Source organism: Anopheles marshallii, chromosome 3 (assembly GCF_943734725.1).
Source record: "Anopheles marshallii chromosome 3, idAnoMarsDA_429_01, whole genome shotgun sequence".
NCBI lineage: Eukaryota > Metazoa > Arthropoda > Insecta > Diptera > Culicidae > Anopheles > Anopheles marshallii.
The window spans coordinates 80,680,321-80,700,993 of record NC_071327.1 but is presented as its reverse complement, the minus strand read 5'-3'; the positions used below and the strand labels follow the sequence as shown (position 1 = coordinate 80,700,993).

Here is a 20,673-nt window from a genome sequence, read left to right as displayed (position 1 = left end):
TAGCTTTGCGTACGCTTGTTCGCACAGTTTCCGCCAGAAAGCCGATACGAGATGAGGCACGCGTTCGATAGTCGAGCAGTGTCGGTTACGGAATCAGCTTCTGTATTGTTGTTGGTGAACGTTTAACATTACCCGGTAATAGGCATCAACACACCTGCCAGCACATCGTCACTGACCGGTGTTTAGTGTAGTTTTGTTTTTCCTAAGATCCTTGTAAACAATTGAAAGAGAATGAGCACAAACTGACAAAGAAAAAATGTGTTAAGCTCGAAATGGGTAGAAAAAAAAAAACGGAAAAGATCATCATCATCTGCGGTCTGTTATTAAAGCCATCATCTAAGGTTCCCCGTGGAGTTCTGTCATTCGACCGAACGGTGGAGAATGTGTTTGATTTTTCTCGTGTCCGGGGGTTTCCGGAACACGTGAATCGTTCGTGCGACCCAGTGCGTGTGTGTGTATTAGATTCAACCAAAAATCAACCGAAAGGACAACGCGTTCGCATTTACGAAGTACCGAAACACCGGCAGGAGTAGCCAACGTTGGTCGGATTTCATACTGCCGGTTCGTTTGGGATCGGCGGGAAGTTTTCTCCCAACGGGGAACAAATAACACAAAACAATCTACCCCCTTTCTGTTTTACCCACCACACCGAAGAACCGTTTGAAATCGTAAAGGTTCGTGTGTGCGTGTCTTCATTCGGCGCTACGCTTAAGTCCACCGATCGTTGGTGTCGGTATCGGAGCAGTTGGGAGAGGAGGGAAATTATAAGCGAAGGACATACAACAAATGACCTTTTTTCCGCGTAGGTTTGTGAGTCAAGAAATCGGGTGGGTGAAATTGTATTCGCAAAAGAAAAATCTTCTGCTCTGGGATAACCGTTCGAGTAGATCAAAGCCAACTGCGATGCCTTTATGGCATTCAATTTTCATTACTATTATTGTATCTCGTGCATCAGTGGTAGGGATTTGCCAAGGATTGAATTTGCTTTTTTTGTGATTTTGTGAGTTTATTCGGGTAAATATTCAAAATGTCGGAGAAGTGCTATTGAGGGAGATAAATTGAAAGGAGGAAAGCATTTTAATTAAATTGAAATAGCAAAGACTACTGAAATACAATTATTCACACCAGGTAATTGTGAATGTATGGTGAATGTGTGTGAGATAAGGAAAAACTATAATAATATATTCACCTTTCTACCTAAGACCAGCTGCACAATTCGGCAGGAACCGAACCAGTAGTTCGGTGCATTCTAGACAGATGAGTAAATTAAATGAATTTTCTCGAAAGAATACCTCGAGGTCGGAAGGATTTACCCCAAGCCGAGCAGAAAGCATCCAAAAATGGCATGCATTTTTCAAGTTGCTGCTTGCGAACGTGCTTTTCCCTGCCACGATCGTGCTCTAGAAAGATTCTAATTTTGTTTTTCCTTATCTGTTGTATATTTTCGTTCCATTCGCTCTCCTTCTTGTATCACAGATATATGTACGAATGCATTTTGCACGATAAACATACCCACGTGTGATTTTCCACTGTATCTGTGTGTGTGTGGGTACGTGTGTGAAGTGTGTGTATTTAAGGAGAAAAAAAATATAAGCCGATGCGAACGTGCCAAGCCTATCCAAGCAACCGAAAGCTTCCAAGTTTGGTGTGTTGTGTCTGTGGTGAAAAAAGGGAAGAGTGGTGTGAAGGTGTGCACATATGCATCATAGGTGGGAAAAGTTTCGCTAAGTAGGATTTTTCCGGGGCCCCAGTGAAAACAGCAGCAGGGGCATTTTTCCCCGGTGCGAGGTGTCTGTTGTGGCAAAGCAGAAGTATAAGAGGAAATAAAGGAAAGTGTGCTTTGGTTAGTGCATCCTTTTCGTAGCTGCGTAGTGTATGTGTAGTTGGGCTCTAGTATTCATAGGTGTCCGTGCATATTTGTGTGTGTGAATAACGGTGGGGAGGGATTGTGTGCATAGTGAATCAAGGGTTTGCTTCCGTTCTCGTTCACATTCACGGAAGGAACGAATCCCCATAGCAAGGGAAGAGAGAGAAGGCACATCAGCTGATCCCACATCTAGCCAGAGCCTGCTGGAATGGGTTGCTGAGTTGATTTATATTATTTGCTTCCTGCTTCTTGGGCGTACCAGTGCGCAGCCAGGTGTGATTGGTGGTGGTAATGACGGCACGGGAAGGATCTTCCACCTGATACGTTCCAATTCCGGGTGTTTGAACCACGAACGACATCGTTTTTAAGTTGGCACATCTAGCTGAGGGTGGTGCAAGAGAAAAAAAAACGAAACAGAAGAAACAAAGCTGCGAGATTGTCCCTTGTTTTTAATGACGACAGCAACCGAAACAACACCATGACGTTAAGGATAATACCCATCCTACTCAGCGCGACCGCTCTCATCCTGCTGGCGTTAAACTTCGGTAAGTATCGTTTGTTCCATTGAAGGCAAAGTCTCCTGCTAATAGGATGCTGGTAGTGAAAAAAGTATAATTTTCTTGTGGAGTACTACGTTAATGTAGCGCACCTACGTTAATGCTAGAGCTACACAGTGAAAATGCTTCTTAAGAGGTTCTATGCCCCCCCTGGTTTGGTGGGTGGAATTTTGTTTTACGTGAAGCGTAAAAATGGTTTAAGGTTTTATGGACCCCAAACTGCCGCCAGGTTCATAAATTTGGTCCGGTGGGAGATGTCTAGGATTTTTTTTCTTGCTTCTCTCACGCCCACCTCACTCCCTAAGGACATGCAATATTTCTTCAAGCGTCAAGCTTTTTTACTGTGTTTGTGTGTGTGTTTGAATGCTGCTGCTAGCTAAAAGTTCTGTTCCACTTCCTGCAGCGAATGCACTAGCCAAAAAAAAGTGTCACGACACACGGAAAAACTTTGCCATTCTTTCACATAAAAAAACACTAAGGTCCCGGTATGATCGTTAGTTGCTCTGCTTGGGAATAGTACATTAGGTGGTAGGAGAATCACAAGTCTGGCGTGTGTATACATACCAACCCGCTGCACAACACCCTATCATAGACCTCTCCTAAACGGTAATATTGTTCCAGACAGTTGGAAGTCAATTCAATTTTTGGACATTGCACTTAGGCCAAAAGTGGTGCAAAAACCCTTCTGAATGACCGGGAAGCGAAAGTGAATGGAAAGTGGGCGTTAAGTGCTTCAACTCTCTCACTTGCGAGATGCTGGAAATAGTGCACAGATGAAAAGTTGCACATAGTTTCATTAAAGTTTGGATGTAAATTTCAGACATCATTTTATGAGGGAAATAGATGCTGCCCTACGTGCCCCCCTAATGTCTTTTAATTTTTGGGCCAGGTGTTTTTGCTTGTTATTTTTTTCAACATGGAACTGATCATTAACTCTATCATACAATTCTAGATTTATGATCGAAGAGAAGTTGATATGTGAATACTGAAATACTTTATTACTATGCTTCATTTGTTTTATTTGAAAAATTGAATTGAAAAATTGACGAAACCCTAGCCTTACCTTAAAACAACAATTACGAAACCTTAGCCGCGTTCGAGAGGAAGATGCTCTGAAGGATTTTTGGCCCCATATGTGTGGAAGGACATTGCAGGAGCCGTTACAATGAAGAGCTCTATGAGCTGTACGGCAAACTTACTGTCGTACAGCGGATCAAACTCACCATGTTCCAGTGGGAGGTCACGTTATGAGAATGACACCGCACGACCCAGCCCGTAAAGTCCTGTTAGGTCGCCCACATGGCCAGAGGAGGCGTGGTAGGCCCAAATTGGGATGGGGTGATGGCGATGATGCGTCCGCCGGATAGGTAAATATTGATTAGTAATAACTATTGTAAGCTTACATATTTATTTTACTTTTGTTGAAATAGAAACTTATGAGCTGACTTTTAATTTAAGACTTTTAGTACTTTCAAAGTGGTATTTGGTGCTACTGCAGCAAGTCTCGATAGATACTCGATGAAAGCGATGAAAAAAGATAATATTTTTGTCTAGTGGCAAATGCAGAACTTTGGAGCTCGGGAGTTCTAGAGTGCAAAATCAAATTGAAACATATTTAATCTTCACACTCAATCGACAAAGAAAAACTTTTAATCATTAGTGTAAGCTATTTGAAAAATATACTGCAAGCTGAAAGTATCTGAAACCGGGTCAAGAAATTGCATTGAAGAAAAAAAACCAAACCACTAGGATGCAGCTCGGGTTACACTGACATCATTTAACCTACGGACTCAACCACCACCGCAGCGTTCCTAAGCACTTGTCGCTTTCCGGTGTAATTTTCTCTCATTCTTTTCACTTTTGCAACCTTCATGATCGTTGCTTTCATTTGTGTCCGAGATGAACATTAATTAAAGTGAACTTTTTACTTCATCACCGTTCCTCGCCGAACCCCTGCATTGCGCGCGTCTCGCTTGGTCCTGTTTTAAGCAGCCCGGTAGCGCGGCCTGGTTCTGACAGTTGTTGGCAAGCAAAAAATGTTTTACAAAAAAACCCATTCCATCCCGCGGGGATACTTGCGTTAATTTTTACCACACTTTTCTGCAGCGGTCGCGGAACACTCTTTACAGACGGGTAATGAAAGGATAGCTGGAACACGGCCAGGGGAACGGAACGGCATGCAATTTAGAAGGTGACTTCTCTGATGTGGACCGTTGTTTGACGCTGCAGTGACAGGCTTGGATACTGTTGGGTCTGTTTGGATTTTTTTATTGGTTTTTGTTGCCGGTTGTTGCGCGGCTGCTTTCGTTTCCATTTTAACTTTGCCCCGTCCGGGAGCAATTAATGTTTCCGCCGATGTTAGTGTTGATCTAATGAGCGTTACAGAAAATGGGAAAACTTTTGACGCGTGTTATGATTGTGTTTGTTTTCTTTCTCCTTTGCTGCTTTATGTTCGTTTTATACCTACAGCTGAAGGTGGCAAAAGCGCGCAGAATTGCACATTCTTCAACGCCTGGCAATGAAATATTAATTGAGCGTTGTGCGGGAAAGGACAACGTATTATAACGTCCCAATTGTGTGTTGCAGAGTGTAAAGTGACCAGTGCAGTGTAGCGTTGGCAAATTATAACGCTCTAAAACATGTCAAACAAGAAAAGGTATTTTACGACGTGTGTTTGTGCCTTTTAATCTCGTGTTACATGCAGTGGGTTGCAAATGCAAGCCAAATGTGGACACTAAAATGTTATCGTTTACGGCGCCAAAAAACGACACACTTCAATTACATACAGTAGAAGAATGTTTGTTTGTTACATTTTCTGGAAAACAACGTCAATATTAATTTCGAATGTATTACTTTTAATGGGGAATGTCCTGAAAAAATGGAAATCATCAACATTCTTGGAAGTTATTTATTACCAGTTATTGGTTATGTGCAGAGTAATTGACGTATTGTACTCTAATAAATTTTAGAGAGCGCGGAATGTAGCAAATTCTACATGTATCAGCTGTATTTTAAAGGTTTTACTTTTATTTTATTGTGAGTTTTAAACACATTTTGATCAACGTAGCTAATTTTAGTTGATTAAATATACTGTGTATAATTGTTTTTTCTTTCCTAAATAACTATCGCTCATCTCTGTTATATCAATATTTATTTTGTTGACACGTGCTTTTATTGCGGTAAAATTATTGCACGCTAACGACATCGGCAAAAAAGAAATTGTTAAGTAAGAGTTTTTTTTCTGTCAATCTGAATGATGGAAAAGGAATGTTCTTTGTGAAGATCCTGTAGTGTTTGATTTCTGTAGTGCTCTCTTCGGAAGGATCCCACTACGACAAAGTTTTCGTCGGCTATCGTGAAAATCTTGCCCGGAATGCCTTTTTTGCTGGCGGCAGAACGGGACATAATTTTGAATGCCGAAAAGTTAGCGAAATGCAAGACTTTTGGTTCTGGAGTCGGAATGCCGTGCCGTTTGAAAATCGGTACATCCGATAAGATGAAACGGAGCGAAGAATGTGGACGAAGTGCACTTAAATTCTTTGATACAAAGTTTAACACTCGGTAATTAAATTTATCGTACGAGCAGCCCGGTCTCGGTTCGGGTGTGGTTTAGCGTTTCATCACGATTGCAAAACTAGGAGTTTTTCGGGGCTTTGCAATGGAATGTTGTTAGGTCACTGTGGCCGTGGTGCATTGAAAAACAGGGGTGTGACGATTGGCAAAGAAAAGCTGTACGAGAAAGCAAGGAACTAGCAACGTAGCTATTTGAAGGTTATTATTATTTTTCAATTCTCTCGCGGCCACATTTTCCAGTCGATTGCCGGTTCCGTTTGGTGTGCCGTGCCGTCTGATAAGCGATTCAATGCATTCGAAACAACGTTGCTCGATTTGAAGCAGGGAGAACTGCATCGTTTGGGTGAAGAAATTGATTGAAAAAGTTCGCTCCTAACCTTTGATGTGTGCGGCCACGGTTGGGAATAGCCTTCTCGAAACAGATAACTTTTGCTGGGAAATTTCTTTTTCCTCCCTCCTTTTCGACATGCCAAGAATTGGCGGAACAAGGCACGATGTTGGGTAGAGGGTGATAGATAGAAAAATAAAACGACGTAAATCGAAATGTTTCGTTCTTCTGAGCGCATTTATTGGTAGCGTTTTTTTTTCGATGAAACTGTTATTTTAATTGTATTCACTATTTCATGGTGATGATTTCCATCGATTATTCATTTGAATGTAGAGCAGGGAAGTTCCTCATAGCGGCCGGTAGTTTATGAAAAGAGCTGCATGCAGTTATTCTGGGGTAGTTCCTAAAATTTTATATACTCCGAGACGATGAATAATAGAAATCTACTTTCTTGCAACCTTTCCATAGAATTGAAACTTCATGGGAAAGAAAACTGGTTTTGCGTGTTGTTGCAGTATTTTGATTGGAAGTGTTTGGGAGACTCGATGGTAAAGGTAATTTGCCTTGAGGCACGTTACACTCGAAATGGAATATTTCATCAGAAAAAACGCAAAGTCTAGATAACAAAATTTGTGGCCGTCTTAGTCTCTTCGGTGACCGAAAACCTCAAAGATTCTTGTCCTGTTGTTGTGGTACTGATTTGGTAGCATTTCTACGATTGCTTTTATTCACCTTTGATGATGAACAAAAGCATTGTTGATTCAATTGAATGTGTAAATCACTTTTTACAACTCTTTCTAAAGATTGTTGTCATTCAATGGGTTCTTTACTCGGAATTGAAAACGAACGTGACTATTCATCGCCATTGCGGGTAACATAAAATATTCCAGCTAAAATGAGCAATTAGCATGACAAGGAAGCATAGTCGTTGCATTCAATGCTAATTCAATGATCAATTCATTGTAAAAAGGAAACTCGTAGCAGCTTGATCGAAGCAGCTCAACCTCCCAAGGGTCACTTGAGCCCTGTTGCATCTCTGTTACACATAAAAATAGGAAAAATAATACCAAACCGCACTCGTTACAAGATTCATCTCTTATTGATCTTTCCAGAAACATTCGTGTTGAAGGGACTAGTAGATGAAAAAAGGTCCTTTAATTTATAGTATGCGTTAAGAGCTTTTCCATTCCTTTGCCATTGTTCAGAAAGCTTACCGCTTACTTATGCTAAAAGAAACAGGTTCGGTATTGGTATTGACTGGATGACCTTTTACTTGTCTTTCCTTATGAAATTTCATTAGGTGCTTCAATGAAGAATGCTTTGTGTCATTGCAAACAATTGCTCAAGCATGTCCGTTTGAAGATGGATGTCAATATGTGTCCATTGGTTTAACATGCAAAAAAAGGTTTCATATACATAAATGCAATTTTATAGTGCAGTAAAAGTTTTTTGCCTAATACCACCACCGTTTTTTGTTGTATGTGAAGTTTGATTTATGTGATAGCTCTGCTTTAGAAAGAATAAGGCTAACGAACTTTATTGGCAGCTCTTATCGATAAACTGTCGAAACTTATATCTAGTTGATTCGGAACTCGGCGTTCATCCCATTCGGTCACGCACATTAAGCTTAAGCACCTTTTGTTTAAGCGCAAAAGTCATGGGACTTGGCATGAACTTTCGCTCGGTAAAACATGAAAGTGTCATCATCTCACCTCATCGAACGGTGCTCGAACGAACATTTGCTTTGCGAGCTTAACGTGCGAGTTTATACTTGTTCGCCCGTTTGATTCGAACTCGTTGGCAAGCATGGAATGGCGTGGAAAGTTGTCATGAAACGATTTTTTTTGCAGCTTAATGTCTCTACTGCGCTTTCTCACTCTTTCGCTCGCTCTCTTTCACTATGTTTGCATGAAGTTTTAAGTAACTTTAATTGGATTAGCATTTGTTGGGTAGCTCGTGGGAGCAAAGTTTTTCCCTTCGTACATGCATTAACTCTTCGGATCGCTGTGTACGGAGTGGCCCGGAAAAAAACACTGGTGAGTAGAAAGTTACTCACCCGCACCGGTCAGAACCGGACGCAGCACGTTGAGCATGAAATCCGACAAATCTTGAAGCACTCTGCCGAGGCAGATTATCGTCGGGATTTATTTTTTCAATCTTCCCTGCCTGCGTCTAACTGTGGAAACTGGCGAATTGAATACGGGTTGCTGTAAAACGAGAGCGAGAGAGCGCGAGGAAGAGCCAGCGACAGTAAAGTTGATTTTGCAAATGTTGGCATTGCATTGACAGGCATTAGGATGAACAATTAAATTCTTAGTATAATCCCACAAAGCTGCCAAACTGTGCTTTTCGCCTCGATTTTCCCATCCGACACTTCCATTTCTGACCACCAGTCGGGTTTTGGCGTGGTGGAGTAAAATTCTTAAAATGTTTATACCGTTGTGGAGGCATTCGGTTGTAATCCCTTTCGCTCTTTGGTAGGCAGCCGGCTGAAGCTGGCTCGTGGTCGGTTGCCTGGAGCCGGATGAAATTTCACCGTTGATTGACTTTTGCTTTAATTCGCTCGTTCCGACGCTTGGTTTGATTTTGCCTTGGTCGAGATTTTGATCCTTGTCCTTGTTATTTTTTTTTTACGTTGGTCCTGCTGAAGCATAGGCACTCTGTGCGAGCGGCTTTTGCAAAGCGCAGCAATGGCATTTAGTCCATGGTGAATAGAAATGTTGTCCGAGAGCAGAAGATGGTACTGCACGGTTGTGAGGTTATGTAAGCTTTCGGTAAAACAGTAAAAGTCAAAATTTCATCCCCAGCCCGAATGGAATCCGGACAGCATGTTTGTGGTGGCACGATGGTATGGGGCAAGTGCGACGGATGGTAAACAAAAACGGTAAAATAATCTTGCTAGCAGACGCATCCAGAACGATTGGCGAAAGTGAGCAAGCATCATATTCGCGGTGGATTGACGAGCGAACGTGTACGGAGGCAAGGATTTGGAGTTCATGCGAAGGAAGTCAATTTGGGCGATTACGAACAATGACGGTTCCTGTCTTATCTTATCGGCAGTCCCGCGTCAGCAATGACAGCTGAGTGAAGAGTAAGACGACCGCTCGACGGAGGCGGTCTTGGTAGCTGTGTGGACGATGGGACATTAAAAGGATGAAGAAGTGTACTCTGCACTTGATTTCTGGCATAGACTTACCGAGAACTGATTTGGAATCGAAATTGGTAATCTTCGCAGGGTTTAGTGGAGCTTCTAACAGGGACTCTAAAGTGAAGGTTTTCGGAAGTGGGCTTCAACACAGTGAACGTACTATGGATGGAGAAGAAGCGCTATTCAACAAGAGATCTTACGAATGCGGTGGTACCGTTGGATTGAATGCTTTAAACATCTCGAGAATTTGGTGATAAAGGACGATAAAGGGGAAAACGTACGATGAGGCCAACCGGGTGGTAGGGATGTATTTTTTTTTTCTGTCGAGAAACAGCGTGTGTATAACGAGAACGCTACGGAGTTCTAAGCGAACAGATGGTCGAGTACGCTTACATGGGCGGCGATGATCGAATGTCATTGACGGAATGGCGTCATTGCTGGTGAAGGGTCTTGAAGTTTGAGTTCGAGTAGCGTCACGTTCGAGCGAAGCACACGCTAAGGGGGTCGTTTGAACATATTCGCTACTGTTGAACGGGCGGTCGCCCAGATTGGAAAGCGGTTGCGAACGAGCATGGTCAATATGTACTTCAAACCAGTTAGCTAATGTTCGCTGCACGAAGTAACAGATTCAATCTTTCGAGATGTGAAAAAGGACCCTTTTCTGACCGTGAGTGCATCTCTTACCGTGCTCTGGTGAAGCTTCTTAGCAAGGTTAGCGATGGCTTCATTTCTATACCCGTGCTAAGATTAGGTGATGCCTTTCTTCGATAAGAGCATTTCAAGCTTTAAAGAGGAATTATTGTGACAGTATCGTTTTTTAGGGTGATTACAGAAACGTTACCAATGCGTTATTTATGTATTTATGTAAAATTATACAAGAAAACTATCCATAACAAATAGCTATAATGGATATACAAACAAGAAAGATTACTCGCTTATTAGACACTACAACTGCTTGCAGGTTTTGTACTGCTGTAGAAGACGTTTAAACGACTTACGGCCGAGCGTCTTAGCTGCATGAAGATCACTTTCAAATATTTTCTTTTTTGGTAACTGTTATATCATAGCATCAATTCAAGTGTCAATCAATTCATAAACATAATGCACTTCTCTCAAGTATGTCGGTTGGTACAATTGTGCTAAAAGTTCGAGCAGTTTTAAATTACACCCTGTCAGTTGTCTGTCAGTTTTCGCAGTTACCGATATCAGTATCAGCTCGTATCAGATTTCAATCAACGATTCGGAAAATAAAAACTTTCTTTCCGACTTCCTTTATTTGTGCGAGCGGCATTGTTCGCCTGCCCGTGTCTCCCGGGCCTTCTATGTTGCTTTCCGACGCAGCAGTGTGGTTGACGTGGGTACACGACGTCCCGGAACGTGCAACAAATGGTCTCGGAAAGAAATTGCCTGTAACGCCGATAATTTAATGGTTGTTCAAGATGTGCTCGGCGCTTTTTATGCGTTGCGTTAAACTTTCTGACATCATCGGTGAAGCCACTTCGCGATCGTATCCCCGGCCGGCGAAATTGGGTGCGGTGTGAGGACCATTAGGTTCCGTTTGACTTTCGTGTGGCATCCCGCCGTATGCCGGGCTTTCGCGCATCGCAGCGTCGCACATTTCATTTTTCGTCCTCGCTCAGTAATTGATCAAGTTGATACTTTTAAACTTCCCTCGTGGCCCCCTGGCCGTGTAAACACGGGTAAGGTATCCCGCTATGTTAGGTAGGTAGGGTTTCTGATAGGAGCATCCCGACAGCTATTCAAATAACCTTCTTCAAGTGGTGCAAAACGTTGGCGTTGGAGTGAGCGATGGAATGGTGCATTGAGCTAGAAACGGCGAGCAATGTTTGAAGAAGCGAGGGACTCTTTTTTGCACCAAAAAGGCAAAAGACACAGGAAGGAGAGAGGAGAAAAAAATGAACGGAAGTGAAGCTGCCTGTCGCTCAATTTATGATTCATCTTGCGGAGTTGCGTGAAACCCGTCGTGCAAGGGAACGGAAAATGAAAGCAAAATTGGAATAAAATGTGCGCTCGTGTCGAACACCAGCAATCAACCACATTTTCCATCTTCTTGATGTACCAAAGTGCAGAGACATCTATATACACACACACACAACCGCACAGCGCTACAGACACAGTGACAAATACCTGACATTGGCTGACAGCATTCTTTTCCACACGGAGCGGGGTTGATTTCGGAAACGTATGTTTCATCAGCACATAATCATCATCATGAACATCAGTTCGCCTTTTATCGCCATCATCGTCGGAGGCTGGTGATGATTACCGTAATGGAATGAAAGCACTGGTAAAAGTATGAGATGTTGTGTTCTAGCAGGAAAGGTAAAGTTTTGGGTCTGTTCAAGGGGAATGCCAGTGTCTAAGAAAAGTTTTGTGATCAAAACTTGGTAAACCTGATGTCAAAGTATTGGGCAGATAGAAAGTTTATACTTATTGTAAAAATTTGGTTTCTGACATTTAAAATGTTTATTGAACATTAATTGTCTGCAAACTAAGCTGTGGTTACAATGGTTAAGAGTACATCTTGAATTCAAAGTTTTTGTATCCATGGGCTACCAGGCGTCTCCATTAATGTGAGATTCATTGGATTTTTAATTTTGCTTTTAGTTTTTCTTGCCTGCCTGGTCCAGTTGATTGCGCAGCTAGAAAAACCTCTTATTGACATCAAGCTTGAAACGGAAGTTGTCATCGCACAGTGTGTCGTCTGGAAAATTGTGACAATCTTACTACCACACAAAGAAGCACAATGTTTATGTGTTTCATTTTTTTCTGTGGTGGTTTTAAGTGTGAGTGTGGGCAATATACATTGGAAGAGGTTGCTTCCTTACGGACCGATGAGCGAAGAAGGAAAGACTCAACACTTCAACAATGTTGTGCCGTATTGAGTGAAAAATGATGTCCAGTTTAGTGTCCTGCACGCTGTGACCGTGTCGCATGCGTAAATAGGAATATGTAAGCGGAGCGGGAACTAGTACGTCCAGTAGGTTTATGACAGCAGCAAAGGGCAGGCAGTGTGTTGAGAGCAAATCGTCTTTGTATGACCTTACCCAACCCAAACGATGTACTCCGGTTCAGGTACCACCGGGATAGATGTTTTGTGTTGTCCCTTCGTTCGCACCGGTGGGCCCAGCCCAGCGATTGTAAAATGTGAAAATAATGCTTACCGATGTTGCGGAAAAGCAGCAGTCTTAGCGATGAAAAGAAATGTTTCTTTTCTGGTTCCTTTGCTGGTCGCTGCATATTTACCTGTCCTCTGTTCAACGGGCACGGTACTACGGTGTATTGTTCTTAAAAAATGGGTTTTTGCACGGTTAACCCGAAACTCGACACGGGCCGCGAGTCGTGGGTTGAATACGTCCGCCTTTGTAACCGTTTATCCGCATTCCGATTCGCTAAAAAACATGACCCCGCAGACTTTTCCTTGTAGTGAGAGGTTTGCTTTTCAGCTCTCGCTACTGTTGTTTAATATAAAGGAAAGGGACTTTGTTTTTTGCCTGACATTGTTTTGCTGCATAAGACTTCCACTCTCATTAACGCGTCTGCAAGGGCGGCATTGTACAATTTACTGTTTTTTGTTCACTTGCGGGCGTATTGTAGTTGGTGTTATATAAAAGGTGCTCTAATTATGATTTGAGCAGGTCCACCTTTTCCGGCCAGCCACCAGGGTTTGGAAGTTCACGTGGGGCCCATAATGAGGAAAAGTTTATAGAAAATGTAGACAAATGGACGGATTGTGAGAGAAACAATGAATGTTCCCCTTGAGGGAAGGCAAGGGCCTTTTGTGCACGTGTCGAAGGAGTGACAGTGACGAGATGCTGTCAAAAATGACGTGGCAAGAAAATTATTTTTTATATGTAACGTCGTTCTAATGCCTAACAAATGTGTGTTTATTGTAAACACATTTTTTTTTATATTTTGAGTTTTCTATGCATATTTTTGGGTATTAAATGTGGCCCTAAAGCACAGCTGAATAGTCAAATATTTTTATTTTTAAAGCATACCATCGTTTGTGGTTGGAGTGAATTGCTTAGAAGGATAAATCCAAGATGAGAATTTTTTATCGTATCTCACATAAAATGTATATCTGCATAATCTAGTCGTCAATCTGGCCTGGAACTAGTTACAGCTCAACAATTTTGTCCAAATGTCGTTTTATGCCATTGTAAAATCCCATTTCATATAAAAGTTATGTGAGCAAAAACCATATCCAAGGATGGACTGGATTTTTCGTAAATGTTACATGCTATAATCTTCACCGGGAAGTAGCAGCCGTAGTTAATTCAAGGAAAGCATTTGCTGGCATATTTCCACTTGCTGTTTAGTAACGTAATATTGAGAGTGCTGTGCTTAAGGTGACACCTCCGGTTGTATTTCCGTTGATTGCAATTGCTCCCGTCCATCCACCGGGAAACCGTTGGCCGTTGTTTTGCAGTACCCCGGAGAGTGTTACTTAAAAAAGAGTGCTTCGGTCGAGAGTGACGAAAAAAAAAACATAGCTGCAAATGAGATTTTTTTTGCGAGCCCATGAAACGAGCGTAATGTTATAAAACCAAAACCGAAAGCGAACCCATGGGGTGTAAAAGAGGGACACAGGAAAATAATCTCGCGCTCCCTTAATTCAACTGCCTCGCCACCTAAACAGCATTTTTACAACACGTCCCTAGCCGAGGCATGTATCGGTGGTGAGTGGATTAAAACGAATTCGGAAGCCTCGGGAAAATGGCACACGGCATTGTACCGCAGGACAAGACCATAAAAAGCACTCATTTCTAGCAGTTTTATATTTACTTTCCTTCATTTACTGCCCGAAGTAGAGAAAAAACTCATACTCAAACGAGGAACAATTTGGTGACAAGCCGTAACATGACGATTGCATAGAGCCGTCTAGTTGGGAGATAGGAGAGCGACACGGTAGAATGAATGAAAGCGAATTGCAACACTGCTTACCAGCATCATTATTTCACTCCAAGGAAAACGATCATCAAGTCATGGTGCAGGCGTTCAAGCAGGAGCAATAAGATAAAACACAGCACGTATTGTACTGCTTCCCACACTGTTAACACTCGAACAAAAGGATCTGTTTCTGTGTAACAACATTACTTTACACCGACAGCGATGCAGATTGTTGACCGAGTTTACTGCATTGTGTGCAACATTGTGTAGCGTAAAGTTGGTCCGGAATACTTTAGATGAAATGATGAATAATTCAAACTTTTGCAGCAATGGCGATTGGGTCAAATGAAACGGACGAAATGAGAAAAATGTGTATGAAATCATCACAAATTTCAGCATTAAAAAATACTCTGACGCATGCAAATTAATAAATGGCATATAAATTTTAATTATTGACAGTTAAGTTTAAGCAGCTCATGTATATCTCGTCTGGTTATACTTAAGCTTGGCGTGTAGTTATGTGGAATAAATGGAAGAATGATAGTAGGAATGAATACAGAAGTGATTTAAGCGTTAGGGTAGAGAAAGGAATGACATTTCTTATTTGATTTGAATTAGAATGTTTTAGAGCTTGTTAACCTGTTCTGTCTAATGTCTAATGTTCTGTCATCGCAACTAGGGTCAATCACTCTCTTACCCAACGCGTCAGCTATTTGACATTGAAGCATACAATCAAGCATGCAAATGAATTGTCAGAAAATATAGGAAGTGCCTTTGCGTTGAGGATTTGCATCTCAGAATGCTTAGACATAGGTGACATTGTGTCACCATTGGTGTATGATTATAATGACTGCTGTACAACTCCTTGTCATCAGGGGCAACATTCCAGGTAAGGGTTGTTACCATGTATCTACGGCGGTCTCGTTATACGTCGGCCATTCAGTACACTACTACTAATGACTACAGTACAATCTTGGGTGGGGAAAACTTATTGAATTCTATGCTTTCATTTGAGACCGGTACACCGGGAAGAAACCATTGGACAGAACGGAATCATTACACGAATGAAAGACACTTTGCAATGTGATGCAACATACTTTGAATCGTTCACGATTGGATTTATTAAAAGAAAACAACTACTTGATTGGTATTCAGATTTCAAATGTTTAATGTAATTTACTAAGCGTTTTCATATTATAAGCGATTAAATTAAATATTAGACCTACATATAGTACCTACATTTGTAAACGTAAAACATGTTGCTTGTTGTCGCTTTTTCTTAAACGATTTTTCCTCTTCATATGTGACCTTTTGCAAAAAAAGCGCACTGGTCGACTGCCAGTAGTAGTGTGTAAAACAAAAAGAACAAATTTCATTTACTCTGATAGCAAATAATCACCACGAGTGCAGCCGATCCTAGCAATGCCCACCCTGGGAGATGGGAAAAGCGTACCATTTTTACACAGTTTCGCTCCATGATTCGGTATGAAATATTAATAATAAATGCAACAGTTTCCGCACGGTGCGGTGTCTACGGGTGGGAAAAAAGCCATAAAAGAGGCTGCTATAGGCGCTACAAACGACTGCAAGCGTACCGATAAGACAATGAAAAGTTAGAACCAGTGAAAGGTGGAAAATAAGTTTTCGGATGAAAGAGAGCAACAGATAGTACAACTAGGAACGCACTCGGATGGCCTATGTGTGTGTGTGTGTTTTTTTTTATTTCGTGTGGTCTTTTGAGCAGGCTCTGTTTGACTTTTCAGCAGGACAGCAGAACCGGAGCAAGGTCTCGGTCGGGAACAGGCCGATGAATTTTCCATTTTAACAGAACCTCCCCATCATCACACCAGCAAATGGTTGGAAATGTGACTGTCGTTGTTTTTTGTTCGCTCTTTCCTTGTTGTTATTGTGCTTTGGCTTTAGTTTCCAAGACGCTTTTCCGTGTTGTTGCGTTCGTCTTTTTTTGTGGCTAGGGCCACGAACTCACTCACACGCAGCGTCTGTTTTGCTTTTCCGCATGGTGGCATCTTATCGCTCGGTACATAAATTCATTCACGTATCGTAGCCCCAGCGCCGGGTGAATGTGTTTTCTTTTCATTTGGAGTTGCCACAGCGGACAGCGATGCGATACTCACGCCGTATCGCCGTATGGTGCCTAGTACCCTTAGGCACAAGCGATGTTGTCCTTTCGTTTGGTAGGTTTTTATTTTCTTAAATTGCCTTTTTGGTAGCTGTGTAGGAGCCGGATGGTTGTGATGTGAAGCGGGAGAAGCGGGCGAACCGTTGGAAAGCATATTTTCTTTGCGTCGCTTACCGTTGAATCGAAACGGCATTTTGGCTTGCTACAAATTTGAAACAAATTCATAGAAGTGGCTAAAGAAAACTTTTAACCAAAACCGACCCTGCTTAATCTCATTTGCCGTTGCTTGGCTGCGAATGTTGAGGCCAACAACTTCATACCAACGCACCGCACTCACCACGTGTAACGATGACGTCTGAGACGTCTTCATTGCTCCACGGGCCAATAGGAAAGGCTTTGGGCAACTTAATAAAGCGAACGGATTTTATCTCAACCACACGAATCTACAATCTAATAATAATCAACCACCAATTCAACCGAGCAACAGACACTTACTTTACCTTGCAATCTTCCGTCCACGGGTAGAAAGCCGGTCCGTGTAACATTGCTGAATGCACTGAATGTGTTTTTGCACCTAAATCGACCAGGCAATAGAAGGGAAGCTGCTATTCGCGGTTTCTGAAGCACTTTTCCTTCGAATGTTGCTCGGTTTGCTTGTGTGTTCTACGGACATCTGAAGGAAAGGTTCAAAATGAGCTGCCCTGGGAAGGAAGAGCTTGCAACGCCATGGTGACTGGGGTCGTACCGAAAAGGAAAAGACGCTCATTCGGCATTCTGGAATGCAGCAGATTTTAAATTTATGGGACCTATTTCAACCTCCGTTCGGGTATGACCGCATCTTATGCCACCACCACCACGAAGTAAGGACGATTGAGATAGTGAGCTGGTGGAAAACAGTGTGTCGACATCGTGTACGAGCAGCACAACGAGGGTTTCGGTACGAACGGATACTGTTTACCTCGCAACGAAATGGAAAAGATGAAGGTTCACTGCAGGAACCCTCGTCTAGCATCCGCTCCGCTTCTGCACGTGTCCTGAAGGATAGCCAAGGAGCACAATAGTTCGTCGGGTTCGATTCGAAGTTTATAGCCACGGTGCGCTTCTATCTTGGATGGTTTGTTCGCCTTTAACTCTTTCGCCAGAAATTAGGTTTGTAGTGGGATGATGTCGCATTACCGACACAAACACACACACCCACTCAACCGTGCAGATACGTGGGAAAGCGGAGTCGCACGTTGGGATGGATGCAATTTAATTTATTGAAAGATTTATTGGCCTCTTTGTCGCCGGGGCAAACACGGTGCCCTTGGATAGATAGGTTTCCTACGTTATTCTAGCCACTCACGTTGGCTGCATCGGGAAGATGGAGGACACCAGGTATTGGAGCGAATTTTTGAGTTAAAGTACATGTTTCGGAAATGCACTTTAAGAAATATACATTTTATTTCTTGGAATTATTTCAAACTAAAGCAAATATCGGATCTGTTCTACGATTATATTTCATGTTTTTTTATATGTTTTTCTGCCGATTCCACTTGATTGCCATTGAAAGTCAGTAAATCCGCGCTTAAATTCGACAGGAAACAAGGGTCTTATTGACGCTTATCTTCTGCAGTAGACTTCTTCAAACACTTACCCAAAGGCTGTTCGAAATTCTTCCTAATTGGAAGGATTACACTCGGTCTTCGGCAAATAATCTAAGTGGTTTCTGTTTTTGCGACTTTTAGAGCATTTTGGGTGTTCAGACACTGAATGTATTTATTTATCTTTTTGCTTACTTCGCTGTTCGACCTGATTAAGATGTAATCAGGTTTTATACTTTTTTACGTAGAATTGAAAGGGTGACCTCAATTTAGATGTTACAAAACGTTTAAATCCTTGGAAATTATTTCCAACTGTTGTATAGTGTAGCATTCAAAGCCTTTTTTGCGCTACTTAAAACACCATCTCACTTGCCGTAGCGTTTGTTTTGCGTTGCATAAGCTGGCGAATTTATTACATTCCAATAAACCCATTTTAGAACGCCACTCAGCTGGCAAGATCGCTTGTTCCGGATGGAAAGTTTCACTCGTTCGCAGCCACAAATAAAATCACACGAAAACTTTTGATTGCGCGAAGAAAAACCTGCTCCGTCGTTCCAGCAGTTGTGCTCAGCAAACACGGACCGGCTCAGCCGCATGTCAAGGTGCACGACCTCGGAAAGGTGAATGGGAATCGCACCGAAAGCTTTATTCTGAATAGTGGTTTCTGTTCAAAAAAGGAACGATTCCGTATCGTTATAATATGTGATGCCCCAACTCAAGCTCGGGGCCGGGAATATTCACGGTGTTTAGAAAATGGAACCACGTAGTGTCCCTTTTCAGCGTTGTCGCAACATCGAGTCAACCCCTTTCACTGTGCCGCGGTACCATTGACGGTCTGAGGACGGAGAAATACTTGCCGTACGTGATTTAATCTTGGTCGGTGCTGGCACTATAAAGAACCATTAAATTTAATAACTAAAATTTTCATGGTTGCCTTCAGTCGTGAACGAGCGCGCGTGCTGGCAAAGTTTACTGGGGTCACGGGAAATAGGTTCCACGGTTTTCTCACATTGCTCTTGCCATGCTCCAATTTGCATTGCACTGTTTTTTTTCTTTGGAAATGATGGGCCCACTGGGTGAAGGCGGGATCTGTAAGGCCTTGGTTTTGCGTGTATCTATCCAGATGGATTTCGCGTTTGGATAATTTTGGTATTATTATCTTAAAATATGGCGCTCGATATGTAACGCACGAGTGGTAAGGAATCCGATGTTTGGGTTTATATAGAAAAAAAATCGTGACTTTGTTCCGTCTCCAGAGAGATAAACGGTTTACTATAGTCAGGATTTTGGAGGTTATTTATGAAATAAGGCAGCTTAGGAGAATTTGCTTTGGTTTCGGTTGCGATAAGTTGCGATAGTGCGATTTTGTAGCACACAGATCACAGACTTACGGCTTACGCACTGTAAATAGTTTCACAACCAATGAAGCGTATTTGGAAAGGATTAAATCGATTTGCCGGTGGTGAGCAAAATGAGACATCCACGGTTTGAGGTTTGCAAAGCTGGTGCTCACCAAAATATGAACTTAATCCCATTCCATGCGAACGGCGGCTGAAAGGATCAAAAGCTTCCACCCAATGTGTGTAAATGTGTCAACGGTTTACTTTGGAGCCTGTTTGCGGCGAAATGATTATTATGTGTGTTGATTCGCGGAAAATTCGGGGGTGATATTAATGTGTTTATTCAAACATTTGTTGGGTACTTAGTTGAACCAATTGAGTTCATGTTGGCAATTGACGTTCTCCGATTTTTTGTTGTTTATTTTATAACTGTAGGTTCTACTCACTTACTTATCCAGTGTCACAACACCTACCTAAGCCGTTAGCCAATCATGTCAATGATATTTTCCAAATTTCAGTGTCTCCGTTGCTCAAGGTTAAGAAGACACAAGCTGTACCATTTCTCGGGGGATGTGGTAGTACAGCATGGATCTTGAGAATTTTTCCATCCATCCATGTTTAATTAATGACTCCCTAACACTATTAATCATTGCCGTAAATATACATCAAATTATACCAACATTCGACAGCTCTGGTGACAGTACCGATATAAAATTCCTCACTTTTTGCAAACTTTTCGACCCAACAATGAAAGTGGGGACGCGTTGCGTTTGACAGATCTACGTTCAAGTTATTGCCATTCCCGGTTTCCGATCGTTCCCAGCTTATTCGCGTTGCTTCACACTTCCGCCACTACCACTATTTGGGAACCGCAGTCGACCGGAAGCATCGATTTCACTGCTGAAAGAGCGTCCTCAAGAGATTGTTATTTGTTCACTTTCTTTTTCCCATCCATGCGTTAGAGGTTGTGTTTTTTGTGGCTCTTCTGCAACCCGCTAGCAGAAAGTTGATGTTGAAAGTCAACCATTCTTTTGCCGTAGAGCGGGCTGGCAAGTGACAACCCGTACTGCTGACGATGCTTTACCGAGCGTGGTACGATATCGAACGTTTGGCAAAATTGCACGTAATTCGAGCGTTCCGAACATACCGAACCAGATTGCACCGGGGAGTGGGTTTCGCTAGTGGAAAGCGAAGTAACAACAATTTGAACTACTTTTGCTGCC

General features: G+C 42.2%; 1 protein-coding gene across 1 annotated transcript in view; it reads left to right on the top strand.

Annotated features, from left to right (window-relative positions):
• Nucleotides 1-2,345: 2,345 nt before the first annotated feature.
• LOC128713221 (uncharacterized) overlaps nucleotides 2,346-20,673 on the top strand; it is a 74,331-nt gene continuing 56,003 nt past the window's right edge. Inside the window, exon 1 of the mRNA XM_053808082.1 lies at nucleotides 2,346-2,412. Coding sequence (XP_053664057.1) covers nucleotides 2,346-2,412 — 67 coding nt within the window. The remainder of the gene's footprint in view (nucleotides 2,413-20,673) is intronic.